The 15252-nt window shown below is 41.5% G+C and overlaps 1 protein-coding gene across 1 annotated transcript in view; it reads right to left on the bottom strand.

Annotated features, from left to right (window-relative positions):
* Positions 1 to 12448, bottom strand: part of shank1 (SH3 and multiple ankyrin repeat domains 1) — a 44431-nt gene extending 31983 nt beyond the window's left edge. The window contains 4 exon segments of the mRNA XM_034539345.1: positions 1401 to 1509; positions 1768 to 1839; positions 2549 to 2752; positions 11936 to 12448. Coding sequence (XP_034395236.1) covers positions 1401 to 1509; positions 1768 to 1839; positions 2549 to 2752; positions 11936 to 12448 — 898 coding nt within the window.
* Between the last annotated feature and the right edge of the window lie 2804 nt (positions 12449 to 15252).

Below are 15252 nucleotides of genomic sequence, written 5' to 3'. Positions count from 1 at the left end.
AGTTGAACTCCTACTTCAGCAAAAAGGTTCAATAGCACGAAAAAGAATAAAAGCATTGAAAGTGTTCCCAGTAAAAACAGGCTGCCATGGCGACAAGAGAGTTGTTGGCAAAGAGGGAAAACGACTGAGGGCTTTTTATCCTCAAACAGCTTCTGTGGTGCTCAGGTACAAACAATTTGGGGGAATGTTTTGACTGCACTTCCTCTGAAGTTACCATGTCGGGGCGACTCAGGGAATGCCCATTAAACAGTTGCCTTGGCAGAGACCCAAGTGAGCGCCTGCTGACAGGAGCCACTCTGAATATGGTGGAGTCATTTGATGTCCTATTAAAGGCGCTCAGTGTGAGTCTGGGTGGAAAAGCAGGAAGAAACGTTTCAGTGTAACAGGCAGGTCAAATGAGAAAAAAAGGGTCTCCAGTAGTCTTTGGATTGCCTCTTTGCACCGGCCTAGTGCCTCCGACCTAACAGTTCATGGATTAACTGTGAGAACACCTTGACACAGCCTCACAGACAAGAAGAGCAAACCATTTGAAGCTGTGACATTTTGATTGAACAGCTATTTTACACATGTACACAGAGTGAGTTTTACATTAAACCGTAGCTGTTTTAATTAAAGGTTGTTTCATTCATAACGAAATGTATTGATTTTAAATGATCAATTCATTTACTGCCCTTGACTACACTGATTTTTGTTGGTCGTAATGGTAATGTAGTACAGAAGCACAGAAACCAGGGTTAAAAACCAAACCCTGATGTCCAAAGCAATAACCACCTCCAGTATCCTTTTCAGGGGTAAAGTGTGTATGCCTTGTCTTTCCCATGTGACGTGAGGAGAGCCTGTTCCTGAGTGGGTTCATCGGGGCTCTCTGTTGCCCCCTGGTGTTCTGAAGTGGAAGTGTGTCTCACACCCATGATGGCAGGCTGTGTTTTGTGTTGTGACACTTTGCTCCCACAGCGGCTGGAGCAACACAGAGCAGCACACCCAGACTGTAAATGAGCCGTCTGCTGCGCCCCCTGAGCACCAACCGGATCTGAGAAAAGACACCAAATTGCAAACAGCACTGGCCCAGATCCTTGACAGAGTGTGAGACCAACATACTGCAGAGCTGAAGGCAGAAAACGGAGGGGGAGAAAAGGGGAGAAAGGGGCAGAGCTGCAGGTCACAAAGCTGCTGGCCACCAGCAATATGTGGGTGTTGAGATGTATGTATGGATGGATAAAAAGAGCTGCAGCGAGGTAAATCAGTATTACCGTCAACCCTATTTCATCCTTCTTGTTTTAAGCCATCTTAACTATCAAATGACTGCAATACGATCATAGTCTGCAATTATCGTGGATGGATGGATAGATGGATGGATAGATGATAGACATTAAGTCCTCGGCCTGTGAGGCACTCCTTACCGCCGGTGTCAGCATCCTGGTAGTTGGGATCGAGACCTTTGTCTAAGAACTTGACCATCTTGTCCACAGCGCTGGTTTGAATATAATCCATGAATTTCTTCAGGCTAGCCTGCATGTGGAGATAAACGTGCTGCTGTATTATAGCAAACTCCTCTGTATTTTAAATAATGTATGTGCAAGCAAGGTACAGTGCAGTAGAGCACATTGAAGCATTGTATATAGGAACATGTACACAGATACACATGCACAAATATACTGACATGCATACTGTATTGATTTAAATGGCCTCTGCAAGTACATTTATATGATTTAAACATGCAGTTGAAACCCTTCAGAGAGCCTACTTCAGGACAAATGTGTTGCATACCTTAGTGTGCAGTTTGGCCAGTTGCTTCTCATCCAGATTGGTCTGTTTGTACACCCTGGTTTTGTATCGAAACTAAACCCGAGAGAGGAGAAGGGAAAGGAAACAGAGAGTTAATCCTAACACAGAGGGCATTTGTCCTTAATTCTCTTTTTCTCTTTTTGGCCCAGATTCACAAAATGGGGTCTGCAGATTTATTGTACAGAGGAGCTTTATCTGGTTTGCTATACAAACCCCCTCTTCTACTCCACTGTAGACAAGAACTGTGAGAGAAATGGTCTCGCTTTACAGCAGTTTAAAGGCGCTTTAAAGCCTCCACGGGGTCATAATGTAGCATGAAGGAAGGTGACTATACAGACTGGATAAGAGATTAGCAGCAGTTGCACTAAACAGAGCCGGGAAGCTGAACAGTTCTGCGACATTCCTCTAAGAAGCGTGCATGAAACTTAATTCATAAACCAGTTTTATTTTATTTTATAAGCTTAGACGACACAAGGAACATTTACAGTATGTCGTCTAGCTTCCTCAAAGTGCCTCTGTTTTTACTTCAGTCATCCGGGATCCTTCAAAATACAGAAAGTTTGGAGAGTAAACCTTGGTCACATGCGATGCACAAACTTGATATTAATGCTGCCATATATATAAGACTTGTTGAAGATAATCTAAACAAACTTTTTAAAGAGCAAGCCATCCTATCAGACTCAGTAACATGAGGACATGCAGGCTACACCACCTCTCTGTAATGAAATCTTAAAACAGTGTTAAAGGAAGACTGGAATAGTACCTCTAAATATGGCACCCCTTTCTCAAAGGACTGCGGGTACTCTCGGAGCAGCCTCTCCTCCTCCAGGAACATGGCATCATGGCCGTCCGTGGCGGGCTGGAACAGACCATAGTTCAGGACGTCCCGCAGAGATTCGGTGAGGGAGCACAGTACCTGCTGCTTGGCCTTCCACACTGTGGCATCTGGGTTGAACCGCAAACATTTCTACAGGAAAGACAGAAGGAGCTCAGCTTGAAGTTCAGAGGGCATTGGTTAACTGGGAATGATTAAAGGAATACACATTATGTAGATTTATGGTAAACATCTTACCATATGAAGAATATTAAAAATAGTTGTGGTTTTACTTTGACAACATAAGCAGTTAAAACAAGGTCACAACTATATGAAAAGACAGCAAAAGCAAAGTCAACGACAATTATTAAATAATAGCCACGTTAAAAAAAATCAGTGAAACTGAGTTTTAAGAACTGATCTTAAGGAGGATGAAGATGCAGCTATTACTCCAGGCCATAATAGAAACAACCTGCAGAGGTGTTAGCAAGCAGAACTTAAAGGAAACTAAGGGAAAGGAAAACACACTAAAATCTGGAAAATACACAATTATTTCTAAAATACATAAGAGTTTGAGCCCTGTCTGACGACCTCAGGCTGCTAGCTGCCTCATGTGGGTCTGACGACCTATGGGGTGAAATTATCTGTAATATTTTTGCGGGACTGGTGTTAAACTAAAAGAAAAACGGACTGTTTTATGCATCAGTACCGTCTTTCTTATTTCCTGTCCCATGAATCATTTTGTGACCAAAGTTAATCTTTGCACTCCTTGTAGAGGTGAATGCTGCGCCTCTAACCTTTAGGACTGCTGCACTCTGGGGCTGTTCCCCCTGTGAGTCGGCAGGGGGAGACAGCCTCAGAGTAAAGTTGGTGATTCCCAGGGTCCACAGTCTGCAGAAAGGATTTGAATGGCAATCTGGTGCAGCTTTAAGTGTCTCCGCCGGGGTCGTGAATGGCCAAATGCACAACAGCTCAGAGGCTCAGTCAACAAAGTGGGACGTTACTCACTCCGCAGATGGCTGACAGAAGGTTTTTGGCACCTCTTTCTCTCTCCTCCCTCCCTCTCTCCACCTCTCTCTTCCTCTCATTGCTCAGAGTGGAGTCGGGTTATTCTCTGACCTTGAGGCAACGGCAGGATGATTGGCCGATGCAGAGAACAGCCAGCTGCAAGGATCCCTGCCTCTTACTGCATTACTGCACGGGCTCTTCTCTCCGGCCAATACGTCTTCTAACCCAGAACATTCGCTCTGTCTTAATCTATTACGCACACATAACAGAAGTGTATGTGTGTGTGTGTGTGTGTGTGTGTGTGTGTGTGTGTGTGTGTGTGTGTGTGTGTGTGTGTGGTTGCGTGTGTGTGTAACCCTTCATTGAGTTTTTTTTGCAGAGGAGTAACATAGCATTTTCTCCCTCTATTTTATTCAGTGTCTCCATTCTCGCACAGCCATCACGGTTACCAAGGCAACCGGTTCATTAGTGGAGCAAGCAGCTTGTTGCCATAGAGACATCCCTGTGTTCCCTAGGAGATGGGGTACTGGAAGGGTGTGCATGTGTTTGTGTGTGAGCCTGTGCATTAGTTTTGATGGACGTGCGTGTGTGTTTGTGCGTGTGTGTGTGTGTGTGTGTGTGTGTGTGTGTGTGTGTGTGTGTTTGTGTGTGTGTGTGTGTGTTACAACAGTGTGGTGAAAGACAGTGGAGTAAAAGAGAGGGGAATGTCTAAGACTTTGACTATGACAGCAGAAGAGGATAAAAAGGAGTGTCTGTCAGTTTGTATTAGATTATGTTTCACAACAACAAAATATGCACACACTGGCCTACACACTGCACACACAGTACACACAAAGGATGCAGGCAAACAATCTCAAATTAATCACAATCACAGCAGGACAGAATGAAGGTTAAGGATTCAGTTATCGTGCTGGAGGAATATTCCACTCAACCTGAGCAATCATCAACACTGATAATTATCATGAAATATAATTGAGATTTAAATGTGTGTAATGACTTTGCTTTCGGCTTAAGAAGCTTCAGGTAGTTTTAAATTGTACTGAGGCAGCCATGTTGCATATTGATCTGTATACCTCCAGGAATATGATTGATCCTACAGCTTCTAACCGGCCAGCCAATTAGGGCTCAACGTAGATTCATACCTAGAAGGTTCTTCAGAATGCTTCATGGTTCTGGACAGTTTTCCCAGTTCCACCCTATTTTCCAAACACGTTTGTACAGTTAATGCAATAGTATAAACTGTGATTTATTAAAAATCAAGTCTATATAGTCAGAGACAGCATTGCAACTTGTCATAAACCTCAGATGTTGCACAATAGTTGAGTGTTTGTGGTGCCCTCTACTGTTCAGAGAGTTTAGTAAATCTAATTGAATACCCAGGTGATGGTTTGTTTCTGTACAATGATAATATTGTTTCAGTGACAAAAAATATAAGCACAAACATAGGATGTTTTTTCCTTTAAATTCAAGCTTCTTCATGGTTGTATTCTTAGTGCAAAAATTACAAAAAGGCACAAGTAAAAGTTCTCCATTCAAAATCCTAGTTAATGTATTATATGAATATATTGTTAGCCTACATTATCCGATTTCTTTCACGTTTTTCTAACCTTTCCTTTTTATGTGGAATATCTTCTCCATCAAATCATTTGCGATGGAAAACAGGCAAAAACCCAATTTATATTAAGTCAGACGTTCCATTTATTTCAGTGTGTTTATCATCATTACATCATGCATCATCACATTTTTGTTTTAATGTCTAACTGCTACTGAGTTGAGTTGATGATGCGCCTGCACACTGAAGCAAAGAAAGTCTGGATAAGGTGTTTACATTCCACAATATTCAATTGGCGTATAATAAACAAAGATAAGTATGTTGTCAAAATTAATTAAAGGGACATTTTAGGCTTTTCTAAAAAAAAAAATTTAAAAAGCTTAAAGTCATGAATTTGTTTGTCTCCCTGTCGGAATATGTAGAACTTTAATCTGCTGTAGGAATATTGATCCTGACAATTAAATAACCAAACAACAAAACAATGAAAAAAAATGTTGATACCGGAAATAGTTTTAATTTATTGTTTATATAGCTAGCTCATCTGGATGGCTGGGGCTGAATGTCTCTTCTGTTGCCAACACAAGCATGAATTATGTTGACGTCAGCTGTAAAAGGGTCTATTAAACAAAAGGAAGACAACAACTAATGCTACAGCTTTTATAGTATAAACTGTTGCATTCATTTCTGTAAATTAATGCAGCTTTAAAACCCTTCTGTTTCTCTTGTGGTTTTTATTTTTATGCAGACCAAAATTCTGTCTTGTCTCCTGAAGCTGTGATCACACTTTCCCACTCACATACACCCACTCACTCTGTCCATGCTGCTCTTCATCTTCCCTGCCTATCGCTATCTTATTCTTATTCCTTCCCGCTCTCTCTCTCTCTGTCTCTCTCTGTCTATCTCTCTCTCTCTTTATGTCTCTCTCTCCGTCTTTCTACAGCTCTGTCACTTATATGCAGATGCAGAAATAAGAGTCGCTCCCCTCTCTCTCTCTGTGTGTCTAGCTCTCTCTATCTCTGTACCTCTGGTCTTTTCCTGCAGGCCTAGTGCAGGGGGACTCAAAGCCTTTAATGAGATCTATGGGGAAATAATAACCCCCCACTAAACACACATACACACTCACACACACACGCGTCCGCCATGTCAACATTTAAGTCTACTTCCTCTCCATGTCTCACTCTCTTCCTCGCTCTCAGCCAGTCCATACGCCCCCTCCAGCAGTTCAAGAAAGCAAATACATTTCTCTAAAGCGGTTCTGTCATCCCCACTCTGCGATGTTCTCTCTCCATTGTCTTTCTATCCCTTTCACTCACCCATGCTGCACTCCCTCCTGTCCTCCCCCCCATACTTCCCTTTCTATTATCTCAGTCCCTCTGTTCACCTTGGAGCTCACCATGTCATTAACATACAACCACTTCACAGTTGAGAGGCATGGTGGACACCGAGTTTGAAATCTTAAGCAGGCGCTGATAAATGTTTGTCTGTGTGTGTGTGTGTGTGTGTGTGTGTGTGTGTGTGTGTGTGTGTGTGTGTGTGTGTGTGTGTGTGTGTGTGTGTGTGTGTGTGTGTGTTTCCAAACTGTTTGTGAGAGCAATTCCTGCCTGAGGGGCTGCTGCTTATATTTCAGAGTTTGCACGAATCAAACTGTGGAGAAAACATAATTTGTTTCATGCTGTTTAATGCGCTCGGCACGCAAACGGCAACTTGACTGCATATATGCAAGTTTGACAATCTAATGAACCTTCGTACAAAAGTGCCTCGACATCCTGCCGTGTCAGGATCATATCAACACATATCTGACTGTCGCTGAGTGCACAGTTAATGGACCAGTTCATTTTTCAGCAGCCACCAGTGGAAGAGGAAGGATCAGTGAGGAGTACATCCACTAACACAGCTAATTCAGTCAAATCATCACCTGCAAAGTAAATGTTAAAAAATAATATTGTGGAGTTAAAACGTACAAGTTCCCTTATTATTTTTGGAGAAATATAAAGTGGCATAAAATGGAAATACGAGTACCTCTAAATTGTACGTTAGCACAGCATTTTAGTGAAGAGACTTAGCTGCCTTCCATCACTGAGTTTAACAGTAAAACTACTTCACATACCTTTGGGTAGTTCAGTCTAACAATAAATCATCTTTTAAGCACTGGCTGAAATTGACTCATTACCCAGGTGAATTAACAGTTTAAGGGTAAAATTCCAATGCTAAACAGATCACTGCATTAATAGAGTCATTCAAATACTGTTCAAATACCAGCTATATCACCTGGACCTTTAAAAAACAATTTGACCAAATTAAGCTCCATTTCTAGACATCGTTTGACCTGCAAATCTCCAAAAGGTGCCTCCTGGGTACACTGAGGGGTTGTACGATAAGTGTTCTTCAACACAGTTGACGGTATAACCAGACGTTCAATGACGTTAAGCAGATCAAATGGGAAAAGACATCAACTGTGCAAAATAACTTTCTACATATAATAACCCTGATCTGTCGCTTTCTCTCTCCGGCATGAGACGATAGAATCCATCCAACTACATTTTAGCTTGAAAAACTAACTACTAAACCCCGGATTCTTTCCACATGTAGCCCAAACCTCCTCCTGACAAATGTAGCAGACTGATATGACAATCAGATCTGTAGCACTCTCTGTCACCAGCACCGCCATCTTGATTGACAGTACCTTGAGAGAGATCTCTCCTGTAGGCTTGTATGGATTTGAGGGTTTTTAAAGGTAAAACCCACTGAGGTAAAACCTCCCCTCAGAGGGTTTTACCTTTAAAACCCACTGAGGGATGTTTCCTCTGAGGGCTCCGTGGAAACGTTTCAGGAGAGAGTAACAAACACTGACCTCTTGACAAAGGTCAGAGGGCATTTATCATGTCCAAACATATTCTGCAATACACAAAAAACGAAATTAATGCAGATAAGTGAGCCAATCTCCTCAATATGTCTACTCAATAACTGAAAATTATTGTCACAATATTATTTTTGTCACATAAACTGCAAGTTGCATTCTAATAACATGAATGAATCATTTAGCTTACGGACCAAGAATTTACTGCATATTGTATTTTCAAGAAAGTTACAATAATATTATTAGTTATAGTTGAATTTCAATAATAGGTCATTTTATTTACGTGCAAAAGAACACTTTGTTTTTGAGAAATTTGTGTTGTCCTTACAAGGGCTGGCAAGTGGGTGACAAGTCAATTGGCGATGGGAGCTCTGTAATCAAACTGCATCAAATTGGATCGTTTCAGGGATGCACGACCCTCTGACATAGAGCTATATATCCTGCCCGAAAATATATAAATAAACCCCTAATTACCAGTGTGTGTGTGTTTACGTGTCGTCTCTGCATTACTGCATGAGTCACTTACGTCACTCAAAATCCTCCCCCCTCAATTCATAACATTTGCATTTGCGTTCTCGAGTCACTCCCTCGTCTCACTACAACACAATTAACAATCAATTAGATTTTATTGAGGGTGGATTAGCTGACATGTAGAACAAATCTAATGTACTGGGAGTGTAACGTGATATTACCCAACAGCAGTGAGTGGTGGAGGAGGAGGAGGAAGAGGACAGGAAATGAACCAGTGGGGGAAAAAAAGATCAGAGGGTTTTTATTCTGGATGTGCATGATGCAAATAAGAGACGTAAAGTGAAAAATGACCTGAAGAGGTTGAGTCAGGGTCAGAGTGAGTGAGCGAGACAGTAAAACGTCAGAGTGATGGTGGGTTACAACGCTCATGACCTTGGGGAGTAACAAAATATGTACTGATGTACATCTTGGCAGGAAGTCTTTAAGGTCATGTTTAAGTGCTTTCATATATGTTTATCTCTGAGTGTGAGTGCAGCTACTCAACACGCATGTGGACCATCATGTGATCATTATTGCCCTTCTTTGTAAAAGCTTCCACGTCTGCGAGCTCGTCTAATTAATATGATTGTTGTTGTCAATCTTGAGAAAGAACAAATAAGACATTGTTATTAACAAAGTGTATACTTAAGAACATGATTCTGAAATGTTTTATTTAGCATTGTAATTGAGCTGAAATAAAATGCATATTCAAGATTATTTCAAAATTCATATCAAAATGATTTGCATAAAAGTGTTTCCCACTGAAAAACTCAAATGAGAGAAAATCCTCCAACAATGACTGAACTTTTCCTTCAATGTGATACTTAAACAGCAGGGACAGACCAGGAGGAACATTTGTAATGTAAATTTGACATTTATTTTGTGTATATTTTACAGGTGCAATGTGTAAGATCAGGTCAGAATGTTAGCGAAAACATTCGGGGTAATAAAGATAATTTCTCAAATTAATTTAGATTAATATTGAGCAGAGCAGAGATTAAAAGACATTTATTGTAAAACAGGGAATATAAAAAAATGTTAAGGGGGTTTAATCTAAAGAGACAGGAAATCAACATAAAATAGTGCTTAAAGTCATCTTAAAAAGTAAATATCAACCAGCAACATAACAATTTCTGTATACTCGCTATTCCAATTTCTATGTACTTCAAACTCATTCCACCTTTATTTATTTCTGTCTGCTTCACTTTATCCACCTGGATCTATCTCTATATCTAACTCTGTCTTTTTCAATCTACTTGTATCTCTTCTCCCCTGCCTTTCCTCAGATACTTTGTTTCTACATCAATCTACTTTGATCTGCTTCCATCTGCGTCTACCTCCGTTTACCTTTATCGCTATCCTCGTCTTTGTGCTTTTATTTTCCTCAGCCTCTTTCTGCCTCCTCTTCCAAACACCCATGCGTATGCGCCCCATTCTATCTCTCAGTGTCTTCATGTGACTGTCAAGCAATATCTGAGTATTTGACGCCAAGCTTGAGCGAGCATTCTCATCCCAAGCAATCCCATTTATCCATCTTTTCACATATAAACTTTGATGCCGATTTGTTAGAATAAATAGGGAGAGGTGAATTATTTATGGACGGTTTTAAAAACACAGAATCAAGCACACTTGGGTATCCACACACACTGCTGAAAACACCCATGCACAGATCAATAATAAATCACACAGCAGCTAGAGGGAGGAAGAAGCGTTGAGCGAAGCATTTATAGTGCACTGGGATGGTAAATATAAAATATAGACACGCATACACACAGGCACTCACAGATGCATTTATTTAATTTGCAGTTTCATTCTTGCTGATAAAGCTGACACATAGAAAAGAGAAAGAGGACGACCGGCTAATGTCTAAAAAAAACGGCCTCCTGTTTGTCGAGCACAAAGGCAGTCTGGTTCAGCTTTAATCTGGCACTGAGCAAAGACGCACACTCTCTCTTCTATCCCTGTTCCTCCCTCCTCTTCCTCTTCGTCTGTTTTTTTTCTTCTTCTCTTCTGCACAAAAACACACACTTGAATGCAATCTTAGCCCCTTGCATTCCTTGTTGCTTCTTTACTATTCAATTATCGGTGCAGTTGATATCACTTTAACGAAAAGCGCAGAGGAGGAAAAAATGGTTGAGTGTCTGGCATCTAATGCCTAATTTGTCCAGAGTGGGAGAATGGCGTTCTGTACATGGAGGCAGCTACATCTCCAGCCCGTGAGGCCGATTACGACACACTTCCGATGGAAGCTTTTGCACTGATGTGATGTTAGACCGCGTCTGAGAAATGGAGAGGGATGGCAGATCAGTCTATCGTGATTCTGGACAGCCCTCTTAAAACCAGTCACACCGAAAAGGGCTTTTCACGGCAGGCTTCATCGCACCATTTAGAAGATCTTTGGCGACATTAAACCGGAGGCACCCCTTCCCCCTCTTTTAGCTTCCTCTCTTCACTTCAACTTCCCTCTCTTTGAATCGGAATCCTTTCTGTCTTCTGGTGTGTGTTTTTTTTAAATTTAAAGTATTGCCTGCATGTTCTCATTGTGACTGCTCTTGCATGTCTTTTGGCTCTGTCGCTCCCTCTCTTTCTCTCTGGAGCTGGGTCACCTTGAAAGTCTCACTCAGATATTTCACTTTGCTGATGAGTATTTGCGCTTTCCTCAGTTTTCTGCTGGTGATGCAGTGAGACCAAGAGAGAGAGAGAGAGAGAAAAAAAAGAAAAGAGAATCCAATCGATGTAATACGCCCAATCCTCGGAGATGTGTGTTGTTTCTGGAGCACTGCCCATTGCAGGATTTGACTGAACTGACCACACATACTGTCATGACACTCATGGTCAGATTATGAGATAATGGGCCCCAGGGCACAGACACAGGAATCCATCCACTCCTCCATTTCTCATACCCATTGCAGGGTCACATAAATGATGTCAAGCAGATGTCTCTGAGAACTGAGAGGCATTAAAACAGACACTTTTTTAAATGAATAGTTAGATATTTAGGGAGTTAGATTAGAGGATCGGCACCACTCACATATCGCTATTGTAAATATGAAGCTACGGCAGCAGGTAGCATAGCTTCTTGCAGCCAAGAAACATTCCGGTACATGACCCCGCGTAAAACAGCAAATTATTGTTTTTATACTCAACAAACAAGACATAACGTGTGAGTTAGTGAGTTTCAGCTTGTGTAACTTTGGTAGAGAAGATGTTTCCCTCTGTTTGCTTTGGCCGTTTAACCTTCTAATCTTACTCAAAGAGCGTACTAAAAAATGTCCCCAAATGTAAAATTTCTTGAAATTGATAATAAACAACTGGTGTGTTTAACTAATGGGACGTGGCCCACTGTGTTTGTGAACTTATCCGGAGTTGCTGCCGTGATGTGTGTGAAGTGTGCGGTGACAGCACTGACCGTTTGCTTTATGTCTGGGATGCCGATGCGAAACACCATCATAGCAATGTGGGTGTCCTCAGATGACACCGTGCCGGTGCTGCGCTCCTTCAGCCTCCTCGGCTGCTGCTGCTGCGGCTGCTGTACGTGATTGGCTGGCTGTTGGTGCGTGGGTCCGGGATTAGACGCATAGGGGTTTGTGGCATGTCCCGGGTTCCCTGACCGAATCTGTCTGTCCCCGGCGGGTCTTCCGGACAGTTTACCTGGCTGCCTGTGTCCCTCACCTCTGCCCACCCGCGACAGGCCACCTCGCCTGACCTCCTCCACCATCTCCTCCTCATTGTCTTCCTCCTCCCCTTCCAGCTCGCCGTTCTCCTCCTCCTCCTGGTCCTCATCACGTTCATCCTCTTCAATTCCCTCCTCCTCCTCTTCCTCCTCCTCCTCGTCCTCTGCCCCTGGATAGAGATGTCGATTATTTCCCAGCATCCTTTGTTGCTCCTCGTCGCTGGACAGGGGGCTGAACGGCATCGTCATGGCGACAGAGAGGGCGGCACTTGTGGCAACACCATCATTCCCAGAGAGACACTGCAATGAGGAGGAGAGAGGAGAGAAAAGACGTGATGAAAACAGAGACAAAGACAAACTACAGCAGAAGTTTGCACAAAGTTTCTTTCCCGGCTGCATCCAGGCCTCCATCCCACATCACTCTGGTTTCTGAGGGAACAAACATGCACTCCTTCCAACCCTCAATGCATGATGACATACTATTCACACCTCATGTATAAATGAACTCACTTGTGCTGTTAATTTCCAGCTTCCAGGCTCTCGCTACTCATTCAGACATCCTGCTGTACTGTTACACTCAAGATTTGCCTGCAGATGACTGAACCTTCAGACGCTTGAAACATATCAGTATTTCACTGTGAGCGATAGCACCATGGCGGGTAAAATTATACTATATTGGAATATACTCGTACAGAGAGCACTGCTGTGAAACGTACTGCTTTAGAGGGCACTACTGCACTAGTACGATAGCACTGTGTACTAACTGTAAAGAAGAATTATAGACATCTATTCACATCATAACCTTGAGAAATAAACCTTCGAAGGAGAAAGTAGGCATAAAAGACGTCAGACAAACAGTTGATGTTGAATTTCTCTGTCATTGTCGCAGGGAGACCCCATGATAATGATATCAACTGGTCTTTCTTTTCATCTTGTTCGTCCACAATTTGAAGCAATTACTGGGTGTGTATTTTGTATTGTCGGTTGTAATCAACAAGGGTCTCAGATTTAAGTCTTGTTACACTGAAGCTACTGAGACTATTTTAGTTAATTGAAAGCTGTGTGAGAAATCCATCATCCACCTCAGTAAACTAATATATTGATGGAAATCTGCTCAGCAACTATTCACCACTGCACATCTTACAGACACTTGTAATGGACAACACTTCTTCGTGTGATAAACTATACACTCGTGCTCTCGCTATCACCCCTGAGAGAGCCGAGAAGCCACTTCAGAGCATCAGTGATGCAGCGCCGTATTCAAGTACAAGCTGAGATAACAGATCTGTCCCCGGTGGCTCCTGGTTGGCTCTGCCCGCATTTTCAGGACTTTCAGTACCACTACGTTCTGGACAGCTCCACACAGAATCAAACAGCAGAATGTCAAAAAACAAGAGGACCGACCAATCAGCAGAGAGAGGTGAAGAATCACCAAATAAACTGATCTGAAAGTAACCAAGTTAAGCGTTTCTACTTCACTATATTCAAGACAGAAAATATGTACTTTTTTTTAGATAGATTTAGATAAATAAAAGCATTTGAACGCTGATTGAACTAATGATCTGTGAAACAAATTGTATTGTACAAAAATACATTTCAATTGATATGTTTCATCTAAACATTCATCTGGAAAAAAAACCCGGTGTCAAGTTGCTTTGTTTTTATCTCACTTGAATATCAAGTACAGAATAATGAGGCTAATTTAAATTGTAAATTAAGTTTGTGTGTGTGATTGTGATGAGGGAGCTGAAAGACACAGGGGAATCAAAGCTGTGAAGGCGAAAAAAGTGTCTCCTCATGAGATAAAACTACCAGCTGTCCAGTTTGACAAGTAACAGGAAGGAAGAATAAGAAATGAAGAAGCGCCTCAAGAAAATAAAAAATGAAAGGGGGGACAACAGGACCACATGTGGCCAGCAATGTTCCTTTTATGTCTCACATCTTATTCTGCTTGAAAAATAAAAGCATGGCAGTCAGGGGAGATTTTTACAACTTTCTATAATGCAACCATCAGGTATTATTAATTTGATGCCAGTTGAGCATCATATATCCGTGTGGAGGTGATACCTAAAATAAGGTTTTTACAGAAACTGAAATTCTTGTCACAATCCTTCACTCGATCTAACAAAAACACAATTTGGAACCTGAATGTGATGCCACAAGTTATTTTTTTTATGTTTGAAGATTATATGTCAGTCGCCTTCTCACAAAAACACACTGAGTACAGTTGTGACAAATACTAACTTTTTGAAAGCCTATTAGCAGGCAATCTTCTGTTCGCAGTTATGAGGAAAAAGATGGCAGACGAGTGTGTAACAAACTGTAGAAGTTTAACAGACATTCAGACTATCACTCACTAAAATAGACAAGAACACTTGACAACCAGGGACAAAGGATGAATCATTGTTGATGCATTAGCCTGTAAATGCCAATTTAAATATTACTCTGACTACTAAACATGCACCCTTGGGTTTATAAATCTTATTTTATGATCTTGTCCTGTGTTTTACATGTGAAATATGTATGTCTACAGTGCCATAAGATCAATGTGGTGGAGAAATGTCAAGTATAAAATTGATTGACATGGAAGTACATAACTCAGTATGAAGTGGGCTCTTGTTATAAAGTTGCTACAGCTATATTGCATTTTTAAAGCTTTGGAATAGGTTTGAAAGCATTCCTTAAATATAAACATAGATTAATGAGGACTCTTATTTAAAGCTGTTTCTAAAAATGTGGAGGATGGCTGGAGGAATGGAAGAAAAACGATAAAATAAAAGCAAGCTTGTGAGAATAATTAAAAAGAGGGAATAGACGACAGGGGAGGAAAAGTGGGCTGGAAACCAAATTATTGGAGGGAAATTCTGAATAAAAGAGACAAGGGCAAATAGACAAAGACGGAGAGGAGTGGGAGAAAGTAGCAACGTTGGTTCAGTCTTGTCAGAAAGCTCACCAACCGGGGTGGGGTACCTCGAGCAGATATGATAATAAATGGAAGTGAACAATCCATATTTTTGCATAGTGCTGAGCAATCAAAGATAGGGGAAGCTAGA

The sequence above is a fragment of the Cyclopterus lumpus genome, chromosome 8, assembly GCF_009769545.1.
Source record: "Cyclopterus lumpus isolate fCycLum1 chromosome 8, fCycLum1.pri, whole genome shotgun sequence".
Taxonomy (NCBI): domain Eukaryota; kingdom Metazoa; phylum Chordata; class Actinopteri; order Perciformes; family Cyclopteridae; genus Cyclopterus; species Cyclopterus lumpus.
Note: the sequence above shows the minus strand (reverse complement) of the source record. Positions and strands in the feature narration are given on the sequence as shown.